Source organism: Nematostella vectensis, chromosome 7 (genome assembly GCF_932526225.1).
Source record: "Nematostella vectensis chromosome 7, jaNemVect1.1, whole genome shotgun sequence".
Classification (NCBI taxonomy): Eukaryota; Metazoa; Cnidaria; class Anthozoa; order Actiniaria; family Edwardsiidae; genus Nematostella; species Nematostella vectensis.
The window spans coordinates 7,354,290-7,379,962 of NC_064040.1; the positions used below are offsets into that span (position 1 = coordinate 7,354,290).

At 40.8% G+C, this 25,673-nt stretch overlaps 1 protein-coding gene across 1 annotated transcript; it reads right to left on the minus strand.

Moving 5' to 3' along the window:
- Nucleotides 1–495: 495 nt before the first annotated feature.
- LOC5520774 (axin interactor, dorsalization-associated protein) lies at nt 496–14,441 on the minus strand. Its single transcript, XM_001640642.3, has 10 exons — nt 14,224–14,441; nt 13,152–13,215; nt 12,349–12,411; nt 11,674–11,728; nt 11,313–11,379; nt 10,842–10,891; nt 10,382–10,513; nt 6,201–6,323; nt 5,991–6,108; nt 496–1,252 (listed from the first exon to the last, which is right to left on the minus strand). The coding sequence occupies exons 1-10, from the start codon at nt 14,328–14,330 to the stop codon at nt 1,156–1,158; spliced, it is 876 nt and encodes a 291-aa protein (XP_001640692.2). The 5' UTR covers nt 14,331–14,441; the 3' UTR covers nt 496–1,155.
- Nucleotides 14,442–25,673: the final 11,232 nt, after the last annotated feature.

Genomic DNA, 25,673 nt, shown 5'->3' on the forward strand with positions numbered 1-25,673 from the left:
AAAATGTCTTTTAAAGCGTGCTCTGAGATAAATCGTTCTTATCGTTGAAACGGGCGTTCACTCCAACTACAAAATAGTAATAAAATAGAAGCTTGGTAACAAAAAATAATTGGATTTCACGTACAAAAATGTCTAGAAAGAAGCAACCTTGTTTGGGGTGGTCCCCAACGACTAAAAGACCAGATCAAGAGAGATCTCTTGACCAGATGTATGTGTGAGGGTGGGGCATTTAGTAAACTGGAGCATAAAAGAGCATAACACCATTTAACCCTGTTTTCAGTGTCTTCTTTTCGAATAAAATACCAAAAGTCATGTTCGTTTTATAATCTGGACAAATAAAAAAGGGGAAACACGACGAAGAAGCATGGACTTAACGGAAGACGGGAACGAATTTGCAGATGGATACAGACAGGTACGCAAAAGAGCGTAAGAGGGTAGATCAGTGGGGATTTACTGGTGAACAGACGCCGGAAAGCGAAATTTGTTCCCTCTTAGTCAGTCAGAAAAATATAAAATATTTTATGTTGAGGTACATATACTTTACAAGATTTTATAAACATATCTACAACCTTAAAATAGTCTGCAGAATCTTGTTTTTATAAGTTAAGATCGTGAAATGGTGTAAAATTCATTAAGATAAGTGAAAACTTTGTCTATCCGTTTAGCAAGTGTTGTCTATTGTGAATAAATTAGATGTCCTTTAAAATTCGCATTGTGTCTCTAATGGCTTTCGTACCAGTGTCACACTTCTAGTGATTCGGAGACTCTCCTTATCATATATTCCTTGCAATAATTTAATAGTTTCCCATGATTCATTTTGGTTAATCCCATGATGCTCCTCATGACAAATCACATGACACATTACAAGTATCCCATGATGCTCCTCATGACGAATAAAATAACAAGTATCCCATGATTCATTCTGGTTTCAATCCCATGATGCTCCTCATGACGAATCACATGACGCTTACTGTAACAAGTATCCTGTCATCTTTGATCGGTGACGTTCCGTGAATTCCGTATCGTGTATCCGAGAGACCTAGCACTTCACCCTTTCCTCAGTTTCTCAGTCTATGGCTGGATAATATGTGTCCCTCTATCCATCCATCGTGGTTAACAAGAGCAAAAGTAATTTTCTTATGTGCAGACGTCTGTCTATTCATCGTGGATAGTTAGCGTCAAATGAAGATATAAAGGTTTTGAAGTCAATAAATTCAACTTTTTGCGCCGAAAATCGGTTGGCTTCTGATATCTGAAATAAAAGGATAGGAGTTGTTCAAGATTCAAAGTGAACAACAAGAGAGAAAAAGGGTATTGGGAGGGGGCCACTCTGAGGGAAGTTCTAGGGGAGTAGACAGTTTTGGCTAGCACGTAGGGGGTTGTTTAGAGAAAAACGCAGGGTGTGGTCCAGAGTAGTAATTCACTGAGCACGGGTCAATAAAGTTCAATCGGCTCAGGTAGTAGGCCACTGAACCCATCGAGAAACTTTTTCTATCCAGTTCCACACACAAAATGAACCATCTTCTTAACCACCAACAAAGGGGTCAAACGAATAACACAAAATGAACCATCTTCTTAACCACCAACAAAGGGGTCAAACGAATAACACAAAATGAACCATCTTCTTAACCACCAACAAAGGGGTCAAACGAATAACACAAAATGAACCATCTTCTTAACCACCAACAAAGGGGTCAAACGAATAACACAAAATGAACCATCTTCTTAACCACCAACAAAGGGGTCAAACTAATAACACATAAAATAAACCATCTTCTTAACCACCAACAAAGGGGTCAAACGAATAACACATAAAATGAACCATCTTCTTAACCACCAACAAAGGGGTCAAACGAATAACACATAAAATGAACCATCTTCTTAACCACCAACAAAGGGGTCAAACGAATAACACATGAAATGAACCATCTTCTTAACCACCAACAAAGGGGTCAAACGAATAACACATAAAATGAACCATCTTCTTAACCACCAACAAAGGGGTCAAACGAATAACACATAAAATGAACCATCTTCTTAACCACCAACAAAGGGGTCAAACGAATAACACATAAAATGAACCATCTTCTTATCCACCAACAAAGGGGTCAAACGAATAACACATAAAATGAACCATCTTCTTATCCACCAACAAAGGGGTCAAACGAATAACACATAAAATGAACCATCTTCTTAACCACCAACAAAGGGGTCAAACGAATAACACATGAAATGAACCATCTTCTTAACCACCAACAAAGGAATCAAACGAATAACACATAAAATGAACCATCTTCTTAACCACCAACAAAGGAATCAAACGAATAACACATAAAATGAACCATCTTCTTAACCACCAACAAAGGAATCAAACGAATAACACATAAAATGAACCATCTTCTTAACCACCAACAAAGGGGTCAAACGAATAACACATAAAATGAACCATCTTCTTATCCACCAACAAAGGGGTCAAACGAATAACACATAAAATGAACCATCTTCTTATCCACCAACAAAGGGGTCAAACGAATAACACATAAAATGAACCATCTTCTTAACCACCAACAAAGGGGTCAAACGAATAACACATGAAATGAACCATCTTCTTAACCACCAACAACGGGGTCAAACGAATAACACATAAAATGAACCATCTTCTTAACCATCAACAAAGGGTTCAAACGAATAACACATAAAATGAACCATCTTCTTAACCACCAACAACGGGGTCAAACTAATAACACATAAAATGAACCATCTTCTTAACCACCAACAAAGGGGTCAAACGAATAACACATAAAATGAACCATCTTCTTAACCACCAACAAAGGGGTCAAACGAATAACACATAAAATGAACCATCTTCTTAACCACCAACAAAGGGGTCAAACGAATAACACATACAATGAACCATCTTCTTAACCACCAACAAAGGGGTCAAACGAATAACACATAAAATGAACCATCTTCTTAACCACCAACAAAGGGGTCAAACGAATAACACATAAAATGAACCATCTTCTTAACCACCAACAACGGGGTCAAACGAATAACACATGAAATGAACCATCTTCTTAACCACCAACAAAGGGGTCAAACGAATAACACATAAAATGAACCATCTTCTTAACCACCAACAAAGAGGTCAAACGAATAACACATAAAATGAACCATCTTCTTAACCACCAACAACGGGGTCAAACGAATAACACATAAAATGAACCATCTTCTTAACCACCAACAAAGGGTTCAAACGAATAACACATAAAATGAACCATCTTCTTAACCACCAACAAAGGGGTCAAACGAATAACACATAAAATGAACCATCTTCTTAACCACCAACAAAGAGGTCAAACGAATAACACATAAAATGAACCATCTTCTTAACCACCAACAAAGGGGTCAAACGAATAACACATAAAATGAACCATCTTCTTAACCACCAACAAATGGGTCAAACGAATAACACATAAAATGAACCATCTTCTTAACCACCAACAACGGGGTCAAACGAATAACACATAAAATGAACCATCTTCTTAACCACCAACAACGGGGTCAAACTAATAACACATAAAATGAACCATCTTCTTAACCACCAACAAAGGGGTCAAACGAATAACACATAAAATGAACCATCTTCTTAACCACCAACAAAGGGGTCAAACGAATAACACATAAAATGAACCATCTTCTTAACCACCAACAACGGGGTCAAACGAATAACACATAAAATGAACCATCTTCTTAACCACCAACAAAGGGGTCAAACGAATAACACATGAAATGAACCATCTTCTTAACCACCAACAAAGGGGTCAAACGAATAACACATAAAATGAACCATCTTCTTAACCACCAACAAAGGGGTCAAACGAATAACACATAAAATGAACCATCTTCTTAACCACCAAAAAAGGGGTCAAACGAATAACACATAAAATGAACCATCTTCTTAACCACCAACAAAGGAATCAAACGAATAACACATAAAATGAACCATCTTCTTAACCACCAAAAAAGGGGTCAAACAAATAACACATAAAATGAACCATCTTCTTAACCACCAACAAAGGAATCAAACGAATAACACATAAAATGAACCATCTTCTTAACCACCAACAACGGGGTCAAACGAATAACACATAAAATGAACCATCTTCTTAACCACCAACAAAGGAATCAAACGAATAACACATAAAATGAACCATCTTCTTAACCACCAACAACGGGGTCAAACTAATAACACATAAAATGAACCATCTTCTTAACCACCAAAAAAGGGGTCAAACAAATAACACATAAAATGAACCATCTTCTTAACCACCAAAAAAGGGGTCAAACGAATAACACATAAAATGAACCATCTTCTTAACCACCAACAAAGGAATCAAACGAATAACACATAAAATGAACCATCTTCTTAACCACCAAAAAAGGGGTCAAACAAATAACACATAAAATGAACCATCTTCTTAACCACCAACAAAGGAATCAAACGAATAACACATAAAATGAACCATCTTCTTAACCACCAACAACGGGGTCAAACGAATAACACATAAAATGAACCATCTTCTTAACCACCAACAAAGGGGTCAAACGAATAACACATAAAATGAACCATCTTCTTAACCACCAACAACGGGGTCAAACGAATAACACATAAAATGAACCATCTTCTTAACCACCAACAACGGGGTCAAACGAATAACACATAAAATGAACCATCTTCTTAACCACCAACAAAGGGGTCAAACGAATAACACATAAAATGAACCATCTTCTTAACCACCAACAACGGGGTCAAACGAATAACACATAAAATGAACCATCTTCTTAACCACCAACAAAGGGGTCAAACGAATAACACATAAAATGAACCATCTTCTTAACCACCAACAACGGGGTCAAACGAATAACACATAAAATGAACCATCTTCTTAACCACCAACAACGGGGTCAAACGAATAACACATAAAATAAACCATCTTCTTAACCACCAACAAAGGGGTCAAACGAATAACACATAAAATGAACCATCTTCTTAACCACCAACAAAGGGGTCAAACGAATAACATAAAATGAACCATCTCCTTAACCACCAGCAAAGGGGTCAAACGAATAACACAAAATGAACCATCTTCTTATCCACCAACAACGGGGTCAAACTAATAACACATAAAATGAACCATCTTCTTAACCACCAGCAAAGGGGTCAAACGAATAACACAAAATGAACCATCTTCTTATCCACCAACAAAGGGGTCAAACGAATAACACAAAATGAACCATCTTCTTAACCACCAACAAAGGGGTCAAACGAATAACACATAAAATGAACCATCTTCTTAACCACCAACAACGGGGTCAAACTAATAACACATAAAATGAACCATCTTCTTAACCACCAAAAAAGGGGTCAAACAAATAACACATAAAATGAACCATCTTCTTAACCACCAACAAAGGGGTCAAACGAAGTCGAACTTATCACATGATCAGGGTGGGGTTCAGGTGCATCCCAACTTCCCCCCCCCCCCCGCCCCCCCCCCCCCCCCACACACACACACACACACCACAGAACAATCACAGGATAAAAAAGGTATTTTCTTATTGAAGAATGGCAATATTTTTACTTGCACACCCCCTGAGCACATCATGGCACAAGAAGCAGGGCCGTAGCAGGGGGTGGGGCACTGGGCCCAATGTTATCAAAAATTATAAGGAAATGACCAGTAGGGGAGTGTCTGTGCCCCCCCCCCCAATATTTTCTTACTGTTTCTGTATTGTGCCCCCCCCCCCCCCAATCTTACATGGCCTGCTACAACTCTGAGAAGTAAAGGTAAATGAAATGGAAATACTTTCCCTCTTTTACTTGCTATGCCATCCTGCTTGTAATGCAGTTATTGTATGGTGATTTTGAGTGTTATTGTATGGTGTTAATGTTATTGTATTGGTGTTGCTGTTATCACTATACTCACAGTTCTATGCAAGCAGGCCCGGATCGAATCTCATCTTGTTCCATAAACCCAAAGCATTTTGTGCTTATGATGTTTTTCTTGGGCTTGTAATGCTTGAATTCGAAAAATACAGCAGTACCTGCAGTCGAAATATACATTTAATACATTCAAAGAATGCATTTGATCTTTTCATCCTTGAATACAGATTTTATTACAGGAAACTTTTCTCACCTTTAGGAAATTTTTCAATGTGTTTCTGTATCTCTACTTCAATACCAAACACGACATAACTCCCCTCCTTGCGATTAGAAACAGGAGTATCCTGGGAGGAAGCCACCACTACACAGTCACTGTCTAAAGGGGAAGGATACATTCAATTTAGACATACCACATCATCAATATTTTTAAGGGGTACTGATCGGAGCGGATACGCTATCAAGGCTTTCATTTTTCATCTCTCAGAGAAGGAAGCTTAATGGAGAGTAGGGTGCGCAGGGTCCGGGTGCACATACCCTTGGCGGCCAAAAAATGGGTCATTTCTTATTTTAAGGAATCTTCAAATACTAGGCTTTTTCCATGATACCTATGACTGTACCCCCATGCCAAAATTTAGCATGTCATCACTTTATACAGGCATCAAAGGATCCTCATCCTCATTGGTACTAGCAGCACTTGAGCAGGTGCGTATACAGGGGGGTGCATGCATGCACCCCCCCTTGGCTGCCAAAAAGTGGGTCATTTCTTATTAAAGAATCTTCAAATTGTATGCTTTTTCCATATGATTCCTATGTCTGCGCACCCTCCCCCCCACCTCAGCAAATCCTGGGTACGCTCCTGCTTGGGGGAGGGGAGAGGACTAACTAGACTTTTTACGGCACATGCCTAAAACACAGGCACAGTCGCTAAAACCTAGGCTATATTGTTCAGGGGTTTCATTTAGTTTTAGGGTAGGAACTAGAGCTTGATAAGTATGGGGTGGAAGTTATTTTATTAGTTCAAATAAAACTTAAATCAACTTTTTTTTAAAAGTAGCTCGGTGGAAAAAAGCTGGTGGTACTGCATGCCGCCAGGGCCTAATAAAACCCCTGTTGTAATGAACAGGGCAAAATCACAAAGATAAATTCCTGTTACATTTGACATTACATTCTTGAGTATGTTTGAAGTATTTAACCACTGACCCTGTATCACCCATAAATGTTATAACACCCATAAATGTTTTAACAACCATAAACGCCCATAAATGTAATAAACAGTCAACCATAAATGTAAGAACGCGCCGCCCATAAATGTTATAAACCACGTTAACCATAAATGCATATATTTATTATTTTTTAGCCTTGTAGTGGGTCTGTAGCACCCATAAATGTAATAACACCCATAAATGTTATAACAACCATAAATGTAATAAACAGTCAACCATAAATGTAAGAACACGTCGCCCATAAATGTTATAAACCACGTTAACCATAAATGTAAAAACACATCGCCCATAAATGTAATAAACAGTTAACCATAAATGTAAGAACACATCGCCCATAAATGTTATAAACCACGCTAACCATAAATGTAATAACACCTCGCCCATAAATGTTATAACTTATAATTTTGACTCATAGAAACAAAATTAGACAACCAAACTTGGCAGATGTCATGTAAGTGTCAAGGGGGGTGCAACGATATGTCAACTGAGAATGACGTCATCAATAACGTCACTAAAAACGGCAATACTCATATCTCATCATAGAAACAACATAAGGCAGTCTAACTTGGCACATGTCATTTAGATGTCAAGGGGGTGCAACGATATGTCAACTGAGTATGACGTCATTGATGACGTTACTAAAAATGGCAATACTCATACCTCTTCATAGAAACATAAGGCGGTCTAACTTGGCAGATGTCATGTAGGCGTCAAGGGGGTGCAAAGATATGTCACCTGGGCATGACATAATCGATGACGTCACTAAAAATGGCAATACTCATATCTCATCATTGAACATCATAAAGCGGTCTATCTTGGCAGATGTCATGTAGATGTCAAGGGGGTGCAACGATATGTCATCTGGGCATGACGTCATCGATGACGTCACTAAAAACAGCAATACTCATATCTCATAATTGAAACATCATAAGGCGGTCTAACTTGGCAGATGTCATGTAGGTGTCAAGGGGGATGCAACGATATGGTGCCTCGACACGACGTCATCGATGATGTCATCAAGAACAGCTGAAAATTCTATGTTTAGAATTCTATGTTATCCAAATTAAACTCATTGTCATTACATGCGACCTCAGCAGATTCAAGATCGTCGTCTGGTTTGGGATCCTGGGATTAGCACATAGTCAATCAAGGCCTGACGTTGGGGTGATCGAGACCAGCCGTCGCATCCAATGTTAATGGAAGTCAATGGGAAATAGGTTTCCAAGGAAAATCAAACTACGTTTAGGGCTCTGCAGATAACATATTCCCATACTATGGTTTATGCGCAATTGTGTTAAAGTGTTTCACCTCGGCTTTGTTGTGCATTAATTCCAGAAAGTATGCACATTCCATCATTATTTCATAGTTCTTATCATAATCCTTATTATTTTTAAAGGAAATAAAACAGTCATTTTTTTTCCAGTACACACTATGCAGTAGAATAATTCACAACGTCATTCGTGCAGCTCTCGTTGATTGATCTTTCGGTCTAAACAATGAATCGAATACCAAGTTTGCAGGAAAGCACTGTAAAATTTTGGCAGAAAAAGAACTTGGAGACAACAGATATAGGAAAGCCTTTGAAATCTTTGAGGTACAAGGAGAAATGAAACCTCTCATAGTCCTGCTGGATCATTCTCTTCAGGGCCCGCGGAGCGGGCGTGATCTTGGTATTGCCAACTCTTTGGCCATAACTGACCGCGGAGCCGCGGCGGCCGGAGGCCGTCGCCGCGAAGGGCCTACGGCCCGAGCCCCAGTAGGGGGGTTCGGGGGGGTTCTCCCCCCGAGAAAATTTCGAAAAATGGCACTGATTTCCGCTTAACTCGAGCACTTTCTGAGGGTTCTAGCGAATCTCGCCGATTTCTGGTATTGCTCGGGCAATACCGGCAATACCGGTTCCGCGGTCCCTGCTCTTGCCGTAGTTTTCGGTCGCGACTCAGGACTGGGAAGTCACAGTATTTGGGATTCGGGCCACTGTCAAACTAGTTTGTTGACGTTTTCTATTTAGTATTGTGAGAACAATGCTGTTTTAATTAGCCTATAGACAATAAAGCCCGAAGTATCAACCGATTAGTTGAATTGTGGTTTATTGTAAAATACATTTCGGGTGATAAGGGCCACCATTAGCGTGAGACTAGCAGAATTGGAAAAAAAAGTCTTACAAATCCTCTAAAGGATAGCAGTTGGTAAGAATTGTATACCCTAAAAGATAGGTCGATCGCCCTGATTACTTTTCTGGAGAGTCCCCCACTGGCTGCCCGCAATTGACTGATATGATTGACTTCTATGCATAATGTTGCAAACCCCCTTCACACCTACTTGACATCTGTCAAGTTAGACCGCCCAATGATGTTTCTATGATGAGATATGAGTATTGCCATTTTTATTAACGTCATCGTTGATGTCATGTTCAGTTGACATATTGTTGCACCCCCTTGACACCTACATGACATCTACCAAGATAGACCAAACTATTATGTTTCTATGATGAGATATGAGTATTGCCATTTTTATTAACGTCATCGTTGATGTCATGTTCAGTTGACATATTGTTGCACCCCCTTGACACCTACATGACATCTACCAAGATAGACCAACTATTATGTTTCTATGATGAGATATGAGTATTGCTGTTTTTTAATAACATAATCAATGACGTCATGCTGAGTTGACATATCGTTGCACCCCCTTGACATCTAAATGACATGTGCCAAGTTAGACTGCCTTATGTTGTTTCTATGATGAGATATGAGTATTGCCGTTTTTAGTGACGTTATTGATGACGTCATTCTCAGTTGACATATCGTTGCACCCCCCTTGACACTTACATGACATCTGCCAAGTTTGGTTGTCTAATTTTGTTTCTATGAGTCAAAATTATAAGTTATAACATTTATGGGTGACGTGTTATTACATTTATGGTTAACATGGTTTATAACATTTATGGGCGACGTGTTCTTACATTTATGGTTGACTGTTTATTACATTTATGGGCGATGTGTTATTACAATAATTATGGTTGTTATAATATTTATGGGTGCCTGTTATTACATTTATGGTTGTTATAACATTTATGGGTGATACAGACCCACTACAAGGCTAAAAAATAATAAATATATGCTCTAATAAATCATATATGTATATATATACTAGTTAATACTATTGCTACCCATATTTGCAGCTTTTACAGTAATCTGCATGAAAACCCTACCTTTAACATGAACACTGAAGTATGAATTGATATAAGATTCGGCATCCTTTAGCCCAATCCTATCAATGCGAACAGTTAGGCGGTGAAATCCTTCTTCATATGGTATCCGTGGTAACAGAGTGCCACCTTCTCCTACAAAACATTGACAGGATTGCCAAAATTCCCATGCCTGTTAGCGAAGAGGGGGATGGGATCAGGGGGTTACATAACATGACAAGATTGCCAAATCCATTATTGTTAGCAAGAGAGGGTCTGGATGAACCCCCAATTTGACAAGGAAGGTCTACTCAAATAAAGGAAAAGGCAATGTAGCAGCTCTTGAAGCAAGGAGGAGATACCTTGATTGAAATCCATTTTTTTCTACTATCAAATCAAGTTGTTGTCTTAAATACTCTAGACACACTATGGGTCTAGGTTAAAATGAAATGGGGTAGAGATAATTAATGTGTCTTATGCGTACCAGCCAACACCACTTCTTCATGGAATGGAGAATCCTCATCGACCGTTGCACTAAGGAAATAGAAAGGATTTTGGTTGGCAATTTCTCTTCCTATTACCAGGGACGTTGACTCCCAGAATATTCCTGCTTTCTATACCTGTAGCCAAACCCTATCCCCAGGGGATACTGTGTTTTTAACCAAAAATAAAATACCACAATATATTCACTTTCCCCAATTTAACAATTCTACAAACAATGCAACTTCACATCAACATGAATTGAATAGAAATATATTTCTGGTACATCTTTCATATGCTTAACTAGAATAGAAGAGTGTACTTTCTAGCCTGGTGTAAAATGCTAAATTAAAAAAAATACCTACACCTTTAAAATACTAAGCAAAGTTTTCAACCCCTAAAAATATAGAAAGAGGATGAAAAATCCAAACTTTTACTTTAATATTTTTGTACAAGCAATCTCCCAGGACCTCACCTTCTAGTGGGAACTTCAACCCTGACAGGAAAAGGCTCATGCCAGCCAACTATCAAATTTCTTAGCACTGAAATGAATACAAAGTATAAAACATCTCCTTTAGAACTAAAGGACCTTTAATGATGGGCTTGAAGTCTCAAGAAAAAATAAACATGCATGGTCTGTTTCAACAGCCATCAAATCAATTGTGCAGAGGTGCAGAACTTCATTTCTTCACAATCTTGAATTGATAGTCTCCTTTTACAATTCCTTATGATCTACTTTTAATTCTTAGAGCCCTGCCCTATTGGCTGTTTCCAATGAATCTGTTTTGTTTAGAATAGATACTAAATAATTGGCATGTTTCATGCCAAAATCCTACCTTCTCCAACTTTCTTTATATCATCATATGTCATAGGATCCTGACCAGCAGTTGCCTTCAGCAAATCAGAAAATTAAACTATAACCTTTCTCTCAAATAAAATTAGCATAAAAAAAGCAAGATTGCATTGCTGTTTTTGCACAGGACATAGTGTTATTCAATATGTTATTTTTATTTGTGTCATATATATAGTCATGTCATTGGGTTGATAAGTTTGTACTGTAACACATCGCCCAACACAGCTGGCTTTGCACAACTTCAGACTTAAAATCATTGCCAACAATTTGATGTTTTTAAGCATGAAACTACCCCCAAAAAAATCCCTGACAAATTCCCTGATAATTTACTATTAAGTTTGTCGCAATCAATAAAGTTTTATTGAAACAAGATCATTACCCCTCTTTATGTTCAAAACTATTCCCTAAAACTTTTAGATTTCTCTAGTGTAGGTTTTCCCAACCGGGTCACATATTTAAAGGAAACAACATACATTAATACACTGTAAAATCATGGCAATTTTTTCAGTATCTTTAATAGAATAGTTCTGGATAGGAACAGTCAAGATTTTCTCCAAGGAAACTCAATGTCATGGACATGAAAGGTTCTAAAATAAAGCAGTTGCACAGTCCTTACACCTGCCGGGTTAAAAAAAACAGAAGATAAAAGTTTGTTTACCTGTGTTTGAAGTAATGTTTTACTCCTCAAGTCTAGACAGAGTGCTATCTTCAGTATCAGCTTCTGAAATAAAAAATAAAAATGAATACCTACTCTATGGTTAATTAGGAATAACTGGGGAAAATGTGGGGGCAGAAATCTTGTTTTCAATATTTCAGGTGCCTTGCCCCAAAAACAATAATATAGACTTATTTTAATCAACCGCTGTGAAACTAAATTCCATTGTGTCTATCCCCAAAGGAGCCATTGCTGTGAAAAAACAGACTTGCAAAATACCAAAGTTCATTTCGCTTTGGATTCTCTTTGACTACACGTTGAATGATACATTTTAGGACTGCCATTATTTCTTCAACAGAAAATGGTCCACTTCTGATCCACAATAAAAATGGTACATTGGATTGGTAATGTTGAAAGTGGATTTGCATTTCAAAATTCAACATTTCTCGACCGTGTTCTAACAGGATTAAAGGGATTAGTCTCTTCTCAGTGCATATTTGTTGTGAGCAAAATGTTTCTCTTATGATACAAGTAATAGTTCAGAGCTTTTAATAAAATTACTTAGGAAAATGAAAAAAGCATTCTGTGAGCAAATTCCACTTAATCAAAAACATCATAAAAAAATAACGAGCCTTTCCATTATCCTTATTCATCCTGATTCATGAGTTTTTGAAGGGCGATAAAAATTTTTAGATGCACAGAAGGGAGCCAGCTCCACTCCTCATACTTTAAACATTTTTTGTGTGTTAATATGACTCAAGACTATTTATCTAGACAATAATATCTATCATATCAAGTGGCAGTACTTTTTGATCATCTTGGAACATCTTTTCCTGGACAGCAGTGAACTTATGGAGTTCTTTTGCAACTCTAAAAGATACAAAAAGATATACAATGAAGTATCGAAAACACCTAGGTTCTGTTGTATTCCAGGCAAAAGGGATAATAACATTTGATAAATGTGATTAATATTACAGAAACTGTTAATATTATCTCAAAGAAGCTTGTGCCAAGTGTACACATGTGCTGAAGAATTGTTATGTTGGTGACATGTCATTTGGAACTTGACATTAGAGCACTGTGCTATGGTTAACATTGTTTTTGCTGGGATAATTCTAATGCTTGTTCTAACTTGTAACACTTTATTTTAAGAATCACACAATTATGAGGCTGAGTGAATAATCAGCTAGCAGATTAGTAATGCTATGCGCGCGATGCATCTTGGGCCTAGGGCAGAACAAGTTGCAAAACCTTGGGGGCGGTTTGCAACCAGAGATATAAACACTATACACTGTACATGTTTAAAAAATAGGGCACTAGCTAAATATTGTATAAAAATATTTTTTAAGCAAAGAAATATCCACGACAACTTGATTAAACCAAGTAGCTGGGAGAGATATCTTTTGTGACTGGACATAAATTATTTATAAAATACTGAATAGATAAAACGCATTTCAAAAATTTTAGCAAGTTTTTAAAAACTAACATTGGCACATAAAAGATGCTAAAGATGAGAAACATGATATGAAAAAAGCTTATATTTTATTTGATTGTTGGATTTCATTGTTTGTTAAAATAATGAACACTCTAAATATGTTTAAGCCTTTGGGTCATCAAAATAAATCTGCCACTTCTCGCTCAACAATGTAGAACATCCCAAATATAAGAATAAACTCAGATTATCATATCCACTTATTGGACTGAATTAAAATTTACCCGTTCCCCAGCAGTCCTAAAGCCGAGGACAAAGAATCAACAAAGCCCCTTCCTCTCTATAAAAGACGCAAATTATCGAGCCATTAAGCTTATATTGTTTGCGGTGTGCAGCCGGAACACTGACGCGGAGAGAATAGCCGAGATAGCAAACATGACACAAACCCGTTGTATTCCTCCGCAGCTTCAACCAGCTGACCCCACGAGTCGAAATCGGTCGCCTTTGTAAATGCTGCATACCACTTGTTGACTGTCCTAGATTTTTCAGTCATTTGGACGGGGGACAGGTCATCAAATCGTTCAATTTCTTGATAATCTTCAGCCCTTCCCCTCTCAACCTCCAACTCAGCCTGCGTGGCCGGGTATAAGACGCAAATGTTTGGTAGTCTGGGAACTAGACTCACGCTGACTTATGTTAATTCGCGCGGGCGCATACCATATAAAACTATAAAACTAAAATTTCCGCTAAATTATATCTGTAAATGTAAACGAAAGCATTGGTTGGTAAGAAAAAATAGAAGCGAACAGTTTGAAACGATAAAAAACTGTATATGTTTTTAATGATGTTCTATAATGTTACCCGGCATGCTATGGGAGCGTGATACACATCCCGTCATGCGTCGCGTGACCCCAGTCTAGTAAACAAACATGGCGGACCAAGGTAGTGGTGACGGTAACGAAGGGAGTGAAACTGTCGCAAAACAAGGATGGCTTTTCAAGAGAAGCAAGTTATCAAAGAAATGGGATAAACAATGGTGTAGCATAAAGAAGAATCAGTTATTTTACGGTCCCACAACTGAAGTAAGTAAAAAAACATTTACTGAACATTGCTTGTCTTACCGTCATCTGGTCATTAGCGTATTTAGCTTTTGAAATCTAAGTTACGCTATCAGGCATTTATTGATGATGGGCATGAGTGAGTAGGAAATAGTGTAAAGGAACCAGAATAATCTGCTAAAAATGTCAACAGAACCAACGTCTGAAATGCTTAGGAATTTTAGCTATAAGTACTACTCTAAGTAAAATTTTGAAGAAAGTATTTTTTTCAAGGTGAGGCAGTACCATTTAACAATGACTCAATGTATTTTCTCTCTCATCCTCGGGAATCCAGGGCATCAAGGTCACAGACGGGAAAACAAGGCAAAATAAGGCCATTGGAAGGGGAGGGTGTAGGGGCGGGAGAGAAGAGAAAGGAGCAAGAAAACCCCCTGGGAGTCTGTTTTGTAAAAGCTAGTTCGAAAACGATTGAGAAATAACAGCCATCTCTTAAACCCCTTCGTTTCCTAATGACGAGCCTGTAACACTCAATTCTGCACCACACGCAGACACAGGAGCTGTCAAATCAAAATCACGAGCCGCATTACTCAAAACAGTCCTGAACAAAAGGTATATTTACTCGAGTAGTAGGGTTTTGGCGCAGCTGGCGCAACTTTTTGATCTCCCCAAATTTCATTCCAAAAGTGGCGCAAAAGTCTCCGCACACCTCCGCCAAGCCTCGCGACCTGCGCATGCGCGAGTTTGCTAGAGATCTCTTGCACGACCAAGCCCACCTGTCAATCACTTTGTCACGTGACGACCACGACCACCTGTCAATCACTTTGTCACGTGACGACCACGCCCACCTGTCAATCACTTTGTAAAAAACCTGTCAATCACTTTGTCAAGGACCTGTCAATCACTTTGTCACGTGATAGCCACGCCCACCTGTCAATCATTTTGTAAAAAAACCTGTCAATCACTTTGTCACGTGATAGCCAAGCCCACCTGTCAATCATTTTGTAAAAAACCTGTCAATCACTTTGTCAAGAACCTGTCAATCATTTTGTAAAAAACCTATCAATCACTTTGTCACGTGTCGCACCTAGGGGGAGCTCGAGGGGACTAGTCTCTCAGCTTCACATCTAAAAAAGCTTTTGAAAAGTGGTTTAAAGACATGGCTGGTTTGATAGAAATGGAGAACCTGAAGGTGAAAGATCTGAAAGCCCTCGCCAAGGAGCGGGGTATCCCAAGATATTACTGGATGCGGAGAGACGAGCTCGTCGGGGCGCTGACCAGCACGTCACCACCACCACCACCCCGACGGGTTCCTTTACCCAAACTTGTCAAAGGGCTGCCACGACCATCCCGCATTACCCCGTCCAACACGTCGGAGAGTATTCTCGACGGCCCGATACCTGAGATTAATGTCCCTATTCTAAAACCCTCCCAACCCCCACGGAGTTCCCGCGTCCAATCACTCAAGCATTTTGCAAACAGGGCGGCCAACTTGATCAAGAGCGAGTTAGACAAGTTTGCGGATTGGATACTATCTTATGTCCCTGAGCCCATCAAAAAGACCGTCAAAGAGGCTGCAGATAAACGGGTCGAACGTCTGAAGGAGAGGATTAAGCGTCTACACGAGGAGGTGGAAGATCGCTTCACACCCAAGGAACAACAGACGGCGTTGAAGGGGTATCTTAAAACCCACGGAATAGCTGGGCAGAGAGGTTACGACCCCAAGACATTCATCGCCAGAATCAAACCGAAAGTCTTAGAGCTCATCAGTCAACAAAAAAAGCCTATCAAAGTGAAGTTTATCTTTACTTGCGGGTTTATAAAAGAGGATCCGGCTACAGCTCAGATCGAAGAAGAACTGGGATATTTTCATACAGAAAAGCCCGAGATTGTGACAGAGTCGACTGATCTCTCTGATTTGTTCGATACGATGACAAATTATTTACTCGGATTAGTTGAGCTGTTCCAGAAGCAAGGCTCCGGATGGCAGTTTGACCAAGTGGAATACTTTGACATCAACATAGATCCCTTTGAACCGCTTTCTGGGTCTTCCTATATTCCGCTGCCGCCGAAACTAGCGTCTAAGAAGGCGATCATCAATGTTAAGAACGAGAATGATCACGAATGTTTCAAGTGGGCAGTAACCTCTGCTGTGTATCCTAGGGAGAAAGATCCTCAAAGGTTCAGTAAACAAATGATAGAGAACTCTGAGAAATTCGACTGGTCAGGGATAGAGTTCCCCGTCTCACTAAAACAGATTGACAAGTTCGAGAAACAGAACCAGTATACGGTTAATGTGTTTGGATACGAAACCAAAATATATCCATTGAGAATCAGTGAGAAGGATCCAGATAATGCAATCAACTTACTTCTCATCTCGGATGATGAGACGAATCATTACTGCTGGATAAAGAATATGATGAGATTAGTATCTACTCAAATTGATGAGTTTCATCATACTCGTTTTTTATGCTGTAGATGTCTGAACTCGTTTCGGTGCAAACAATCATTAGAAAAACATTCTGAATGCTGCGGCAATCATGAAGCGGTTGGAATAGAGATGCCTAAGATAGATAAGGATGGAAATCTACCCCACATTAAATTCAAAAACTACAACAGAAAAATGCGTGTCCCCTTTGTTGTCTATGCCGACTTTGAGAGCTTCACAGAGAATATAGACACTTGCTCCCCAGATGGGAGTAAAAGCTTCACTAAGCAATACCAGAAGCACAAACCGTCTGGTTTCTGCTATCTCATCAAGTGTTTCGACGGAGATATATCCCCACCCGAGCTTGTACGATACACAGCTGAATCTCCAGACGAAGATATCCCACAGCTTTTCGTAGAGTCTTTGGAGTCAGACATTAAGAAAATTTACGATAAGTTCAGGTTCCCTAAGAAGGTGAAAATGACTCCGAAGGACAAAATCGCCTATAACGACGCCACTCACTGTCACATCTGTGAGGGTGAATTAGGGGGAGACAAGGTTTTGGACCATTGCCACCTCACCGGAAAGTACAGAGGTGCTGCTCACAACGCATGCAACTTAGATCACAAAATTCCAAAGTTCTTTCCTGTTATCTTTCACAATCTGTCTGGGTACGACAGCCATCTATTTATCAAGAACCTTGGTACATCGGAAGGTAAAATAAACTGTATACCTAATAACGAGGAAAAGTATATTTCTTTCACAAAACAGATTGTAGTCGACAGTTTCACGAACAAGGAGGGCAACAAGATTGATGTTAAACGTGATATCAGATTTATCGACAGTTTCAGGTTTATGTCGGCCAGTCTCGACAGTCTAGTGGGTAATATGTCAAGGGAGTGCTTCAAAAACCTGGCGGAGTACTATGAGGGGGAGGAGCTCCAGCTGTTGTTGAGGAAGGGTGTTTTCCCTTACGACTGGTTCGACGGCTTTAGCAAGCTCGACGCAACACAGCTCCCACAGAGAGAGGCGTTCCACTCCAAACTCAACGACACCGACATATCGGAGGAGGATCACCTGCACGCGCGGAGAGTGTGGGAGGCCTTTGGGATGGGGACCATGAGGGATTACCACAATCTGTACCTAGAGTCGGATGTGTTGCTTTTAGCTGACGTTTTCGAGAACTTTAGGGACGTTTGTCTCAAGAATTACGGTCTGGACCCCGCTTGGTACTACACAGCGCCAGGGTTGGCTTGGGATGCAGCGTTGAAGACCACCAAGGTGAGGCTAGAGCTTCTAACGGACTATGACATGTTGCTCATGATTGAGAAGGGCATCCGTGGGGGTGTCTCCATGATAAGCAACAGACATGGGGAGGCAAATAACCCTTACATGAAGGAGTATGACCCTGACCTACCCACAAAATATATCACCTACCTTGATGCTAACAATTTGTATGGCTGGGCGATGAGCAACCCTTTACCGACTCACGGTTTCAGGTGGATGGGTGACCAAGAGCTGTCAGGTTGGAGAGACCGCCCATGCATTCTGGAGGTTGACTTGGAGTACCCTCACCACCTACATGACTTACACAACGATTACCCACTAGCCCCGGAATCTATCGGGCTAGGCAATGTGGACAAGTTGGTCCCCAACCTTAACGACAAGACGAAGTACGTTATCCACCATGAGACTCTGAGACTTTATGTGAGTTTTGGGCTAAAAGTCACCAAGATTCACAGGGGTGTCACTTTTGAGGAGTCTGCTTGGCTGGAGCCCTACATTGACTTGAACACCGATCTGAGAGCCAAGGCGACAAACGATTTTGAGAAAGATTTTTTCAAGTTAATGAACAACTCCGTCTTTGGTAAGACTATGGAGAACATTAGGAACAGGGTGGACATTCGGTTGGTGACGGACGAGAAGCAGGCCAAGAAGCTCATATCAAAGCCGAACTATCAACACCGCACCATCTTTTGCGAGAATCTAGCCGCCATCCACATGAAGAAGACAAAGCTGATCTTCAACAAGCCTGTCTACTTGGGCATGTCCATTCTGGACCTGAGTAAGACGCTCATGTACGATTTCCACTACAACTTCGTCAAGCCTAAGTACGGTGAGGATGCAAAGCTCTTATTCACTGATACTGACAGCCTGATGTATGAGATCGAGACGAAAGACTTTTACGAGGACATCAGCGGGGATGTGAGGTCCATGTTCGACACCAGCAACTTTCCGAAGGGTCACCCATCTGGTATTGAGGTGGGTGTGAACAAGAAAGTCATCGGAATGTTTAAAGATGAGGCTGGGGGCCAACAAATCACAGAATTTGTAGGACTGAGGGCCAAACTTTACTCGTACAAGATGGATGAAGGTGAAGAAGAAAAGAAATGCAAGGGCGTCAAGAGAGCAGTCGTCAAGAAGAGCATCGGTTTCGATGACTACAAGGATTGCTTATTTGGTAAGAAACCTCAGATGAGACTTATGAATGTCATCAGAAGTCATAAGCATGATGTTTACACTGAAACGGTGAACAAGGTCGCTCTATCTCATGAGGATGATAAACGGGTCATCTGTGATGATGGTATTCACACCTTCGCTCACGGTCATTTCAGAACGCTATTAGGTGGTGGCTCAGTATCTTCAGGGACGACTTGAAGTTCTTCCCTAACGAACGACCTCCTTGGAGCGCCTTCGGAGAGGTAGTACAACACAGGCTGTCCAACTGAAACAACACTGCGTGATAGATCAAACACTTTTAAACTCCAAATAGGGTCTGTGGCTCGTCTGCGTTCACCTCCTTCCTCTTCTCCAGGAGCTAATAGATATCTAACTCTAACCCCTGGTGGTAGTCTAACTTCGTCAAGTCCAACAGGCCGCTTATACGTTGGAGGATCAATATCAACCTCTTTCAAACCAATAGATTTTACAGGCTCTTTGCCAGTAATTCTTATGGGTTGACTATTCAGAGTCTTCAAAACATCTGGCAATCGTTTCACCCAAACTCTGGACCGATCATCGCTAATCATTTCTTGAGCATACTGATGAGAAAACAACCTCTCCGCCAGTGTTCTATTGGCGCGTTCGACAAAAGCCTGTGCGCGATGGTTCCCAGCTTCGCTTCGCTGGATGGTAACCCCCTTCTTTTTCATAATCTTCGTTACCTCTCCCCTAAATTCTGTCCCCGGATCGACAATCACCGTATGAGGCCATTTAAGTTTTCTGGAGTATATCTTTTCAAACCCTTTAGCAATTCCACTCGAATCCTTGGTAGTCAGTGCTTCTGCATCTTTATATCTCGAGGCAATATCAATCACGACCAACGCGTAACGGTAGGTTTTTCTGCCTACGTTATCGTGGGGCATAAACAACAGATCGGCTTGGTGAATCTGATTAGGTTTATTCACAGTCCAATGCGGTCTGGGGACATACTTTGGAGCTGGGAGATAGATCTGCCACAACGCCTGTTTTTCAAGCCACCTCTTAGCCTCGGCTTCACTGACTTTAGCGACACTAGCTAACTTATAAATAGCTGAATACCCTTTCCAGTATCCATCGGTGGAATAGTATATTTTTGATAACCTGCTTTCGTTACTCATTTAAAGATTATCTCTCTTTTCTTAAAATAAAAGATGGCACAAGCGATATCAGAAAAAATTAACCCAAACAGGATCCCACGGGAACCCTTCGGCCTGAAAGCGGAATCGTCGCTGAATCGGATTACATTCAATCCCTCATCGGCAAGTCCTGGAGAAACCCTCTATATAAATATTCCAAAACTTGCTGAAAATGTAGTGATTGTTCCAGGTAGTGTATCCTTACTATTTGACTTAAACGTCACAGGACACGCGAATAATACTCTCGTCAACAACGTTGGCCGGAACCTAGTGTCAAGGCTCAAGATTCTTTTCGGTGGAGAAACACTACAGGATACTCAAAGATACGATCTCTTCCAAACCTATCACGACTTATACTTACAAGCTGAAGATCGTGAGGATAGAATAAAACAAGGTATCTCCTCTGAAAACATGAGGAAGCTCAGGACAAATGCAGGTGACAAAGCGACATCAGATGCTAAGGAAGTAGCTCTTGCAGCAGTTCACAACACCAAGTACTGCATTCCACTCGACCATCCTATTCTCGGCGAGCATGGGGTCTTTTATCCAAAGGCGTTACCTCATCCGCTAATCTTTGAAATTACTCTAGCCCCAGTTTCCGACGTCGTTGTTTATGCTGACACGGTCAAGACTCCAACGTACACAATCACAAACCTCGAGTTGGAATATGCTTGCATCTCAAGTGAATACTTGGCTCGTGAGGCGTTGTCGGCTTATCAGGTTGGTAGAGGATTCTTTTACGAGAACGTCATTCTCCACAAAACGTTCACCATCTCCAAACCTAATGATGGTGTCATAAACGAGCACATTAATCTGCCGAGGAGGTCAATGACAGGGATATTGTGCCTGTTCACAGAGAGCTACACCGGAGGAGCAAGGGATTCCGAAAAGTTTGTCAATCCAAGCATCACATCGATCAACATTAATGTGGATGGCATGCCAAACCGTCTCTACTCCAAGGGGATGACACCGCCGGACCTCTGGGAGTCGGTAAAGAAACGTTTCGGTAGAGAGGGTGTTAAGCAAAAGGATTTTTACGCTAATAACAAGTTTGCTCTGTGGGTCGACTTGAGGGCACATCCAGATAACAGCATTCACGGAGGAGGTCTGGTCTTGAACAACACGCGGGACGGAGTAAAACTAGAAATGAAACGGAAAGTTGGAGGAACGGGAAACATCACCTGCTACATGTTTGTAGTAGCCGACGCGTTGATGGAGGTTATGAACTCGAATTTGAGAGCAATCATGTATTAAAAAGGACTTGTGTGATAATACAAAAAGAATGGAAGAATTACGGGAAAAAGTTCCTTTTCATTGTATTATCACAGGACCTACTAATTGTGGGAAGACAAAGTACCTCACGGAACAGCTCCGAGGGCCGTTCCGGCATGTGTTTGAATACATTGTGTTGATTTGTCCGACTTATGCGAAAAACAAGTCCTATCGTAGATTTGCTCACGGAGATAAACGTTTCTTGGTATTATCGCCGGATGCTAGTAACACCGATGAGATTAACGAGTTACTAACAGATTGTGCGGTGCTATTTTCTGGTACAAATACGTTACTCGTTTTGGATGACTGTGCTGTATCGAAAGATCTAAAGCAACGCTCGAACAAGTTTATCAATCTAGCGTTCTCAGGGAGACACGAAGGATTATCAGTGTGGGTATTGACGCAACAATTAACATCCATAGCAAAGCCCTTCCGTGATAACGTCGCCTGTGTGGTCACATTCCATAATCCATCTCAAATTGGCACCAAAACACTGTTTGAAGATTATGGAGGTGATTTAGACGTCGAGACTCGTAAAAAGTTCGTAGAACTGCTGAAAACTGAAAAGTATTCCAGACTCTGTTTCTGTCTACGGCATCCATTCCAAAATTATTTGGAGATTCCTGCCACGCGGTGAGCTCTAGGGCCAGCCCCTCGAAGTGGTTTAAAAACATCTTGGTCTACTTACAAAATAAGATGGCAAGCGTCGAGGATTACATGGAAGAGAAACCCGAGTCTGAGGGAGCCCGAGGGGCTAGCTCGAAGGGCGAGCCTCCCGAAGATGATGTTGAAGTCAAACGAGAATCGCTGGCTATTCTCGCATCTCTTGGGACTACGAAGGAATTTCTTGGTGTCGGTATGAGTCTTGGTGATATCAAGAAGCTCTCGGCGAAAGACGTCGAGAAATACTTTGTTCGCTACCAGACTGTCTTAGGCAAGCAAGTTACTGATGGATTAGTAGAATCAGCACTTCAAGTGGTGTCTCAAGTCATTTCCTACGTGGTTCCTGTAGATGACACCGAAGCGCTTAGCAAAGACTTACAGAACGACGAGTTGGTTAAACGCGAATTGTCAAACTTTGCAGGTCTCTTGGTATTGAAGGGAGGAAGGATGGTAGCACTTGCTAGCGGTCTCTTTCGGGTCGCTAAGCATGTTAAACTAACACCTTCTTCGCAGGAGACTTCCAACAAACTTCAGGAAGTTTCAAGCACACCTGAGCAAGCTCTTGAGCACACCTGAGCAAGCTCTTGAGCACACCTGAGCAAGCTCTTAAGCACAACTGAGCAAGCTCTTGAGCACACCTGAGCAAGCTCTTAAGCATGATGTGATTTAAAGATTCTTTATTCAGTGAGTAAAGAATCATGTCTGACGAAAATCAAGAGGTTGAACAGATTACAAAGGACCCTCCCCCCAAGAATAAGAGTGCTGCTAGAGAGAAAGACCCTAAAAAGGTTGCGTCCGGTAAGAGAGTTGCCGAATATAATAGGAGGTGTAGAGAAGCACTTGCTAGGGAAATGGAACGCGAGGCGGAGGCGAGTTCGGAAGACGCTACACGAGCAGAGACACCCCACCCAGAGGGAGCTCGAGAGGCCAGCCTCTCAGGCGCCTGGATTCCAGAGCTATCGTTTACAACTGTACTGTCTCTAGTTGGAATAGGGTTTACCGCATTGGATATGTATATGCGTTTTTACAAAAAGACGCCCAAGACCGAAACTTTCGAGAGACCTGCCGCTCGAGGGGCTAGCCTCCCGAACGCGACGCCTAAAATAGGAATGTTGTGATTTAAAGATTATCTGAATCTGTAATAAATAAAATCATGTCAACTGAAAACAAGCTTGTGAAGACGTTTACCGATTCAGCGGTCATCATCGGGTTAGCCGCCGGTGTGGGTTATGTCGCTAAAAAGGCTATGAAAGAGTCATTCATCAGCGACCCTTCGTCGAGTGTTACAAACTACGCTAAATGGGTTGCTGTCCTGTCCGGCAGTATGTATCTGAAAGATTATCTGGAAACACAAAAGATTTTGCCGAAAGCGCTGTAGGCGGTCTAAAGATCTCGCAGACTGATTAATAAATGGCGAGTATAGCATTTATGATTGGTGGGGCTATTCTTAATGCGACGGCGTTTGTCGGAGGGAGTTACCTAGCGAGATACTTATCTTCTGACGCTACTCATGTTGATAAAGAAAAAATAAGACACGATAAAGCGCTTGAAAAGTATCAACAAGCAATGGGTGATTGGCAGAAAAAAAGACAGGAATACCAGGATTGGTTGACTGAACAATACAACGATAAAGTTCGTGCGGATGAGAACGATAAAGAGACGGATGAGGCCTTCAAACTATACGCTCAAACACATCCAGATTTTGATTTGAAAGAGCCTGAGCTCTCAGATTACTACAGACCAAGTAGCAACCAAAAGATGGGAGAGATGGCATATGTTGGAGGTGGAATGTTAGCCCTTGGCTATGTAGCGAGTAGGTGGATATGAGCCGGCACGACTTAAAGATTTCTTATCTTCAAACAAGATAAGAAATGGATACAGATTTTGATCCCACAACAGAAGAAGGTAGAGAAGATTTGAATACTACTGTAGACGAAGATTATGACTCTCTTATTCCAAACGATGGTGAGGGAAGAGAATCATGGAATGAAAGGATTTCAAACAGATTTGGTAGAGGTGCAAGCTATGTGAGTAGGAGGTTGACCGACTTATGGAAAACACGAAACCCCGGGAGGGCTGTCCCCGAGTACATGGAGTTACAGAATATGGGAGGTTCTCCTTCAACGGACACACTTAGGGTAGACCTTTTGTTATCGAAATATCCAGATCTTGATGAAAATTTAGTTCAGATTTCAACGGATGAGAGAGGAAAACAATTCATTTCCTTCTATTCTGCGAGAAAAGGTGGTTGGACTAGACCAGAAAGGTTGTATAATGAGGATAGAACGGTGCGGAAGAGTGTTGACGACAAAATCAGATCCGGAAAGTACAAGCAAATTCAGATTCAACTCGATGAACTAGACGCTACAGGTAATACACTCAGAGAAGAAGAAGAGAGAAACACCGAGCAAATGAGAAAAAATAATGAGGAACGAAGTGAAACAACTAACCAAGAAAGACTAAGAGCTATAGATCGTAAAAATGAAGAGCTCAGCGAAAGAAATTCTGTCATAGATGAGACTTTGGAAGAGAATCAATTGGAGAGAGAAAATCTTGAAGAGAGAATGTCGTTGAAAGATCGTGTCAAAGCGATTTTTAAGAAATACGGATTTACAGTCGCTGCTGTCGTTACCGCTGTGGGCGTTGTTATCGGTGTTATTGTCTCTAACCTGAAGACGGGTTTGACAAGTGTTGCAAAAGGCGTTGGAGACGGTCTTAAAACAATAGGCAAGAAACTAGGAGAAATACTCCCAGGAATGGTTGGTGCGATAGCCAGTTTCATCTTTAGAACGGCGGGTGAAGTCGTAGGCTTTTTAGCTAAAAACGCATGGCTTCTCATCGTCGCCGTCGTCCTGTATTTC

What these genes read in the sequence shown, in the direction of transcription:
- LOC5520774 (XM_001640642.3), bottom strand. Translation starts at nt 14,330, where the DNA reads ATGACTGAAAAATCTAGGACAGTCAACAAGTGGTATGCAGCATTTACA. An exon ending in TGTTCCAAGATGATCAAAAA is followed by an intron (nt 12,412 to 13,151) that starts GTACTGCCACTT and finishes TTTTTATTTCAG; the next exon opens with AAGCTGATACTGAAGATAGC. An exon ending in GTTGAAGTTCCCACTAGAAG is followed by an intron (nt 10,892 to 11,312) that starts GTGAGGTCCTGG and finishes CTATTTCCTTAG; the next exon opens with TGCAACGGTCGATGAGGATT.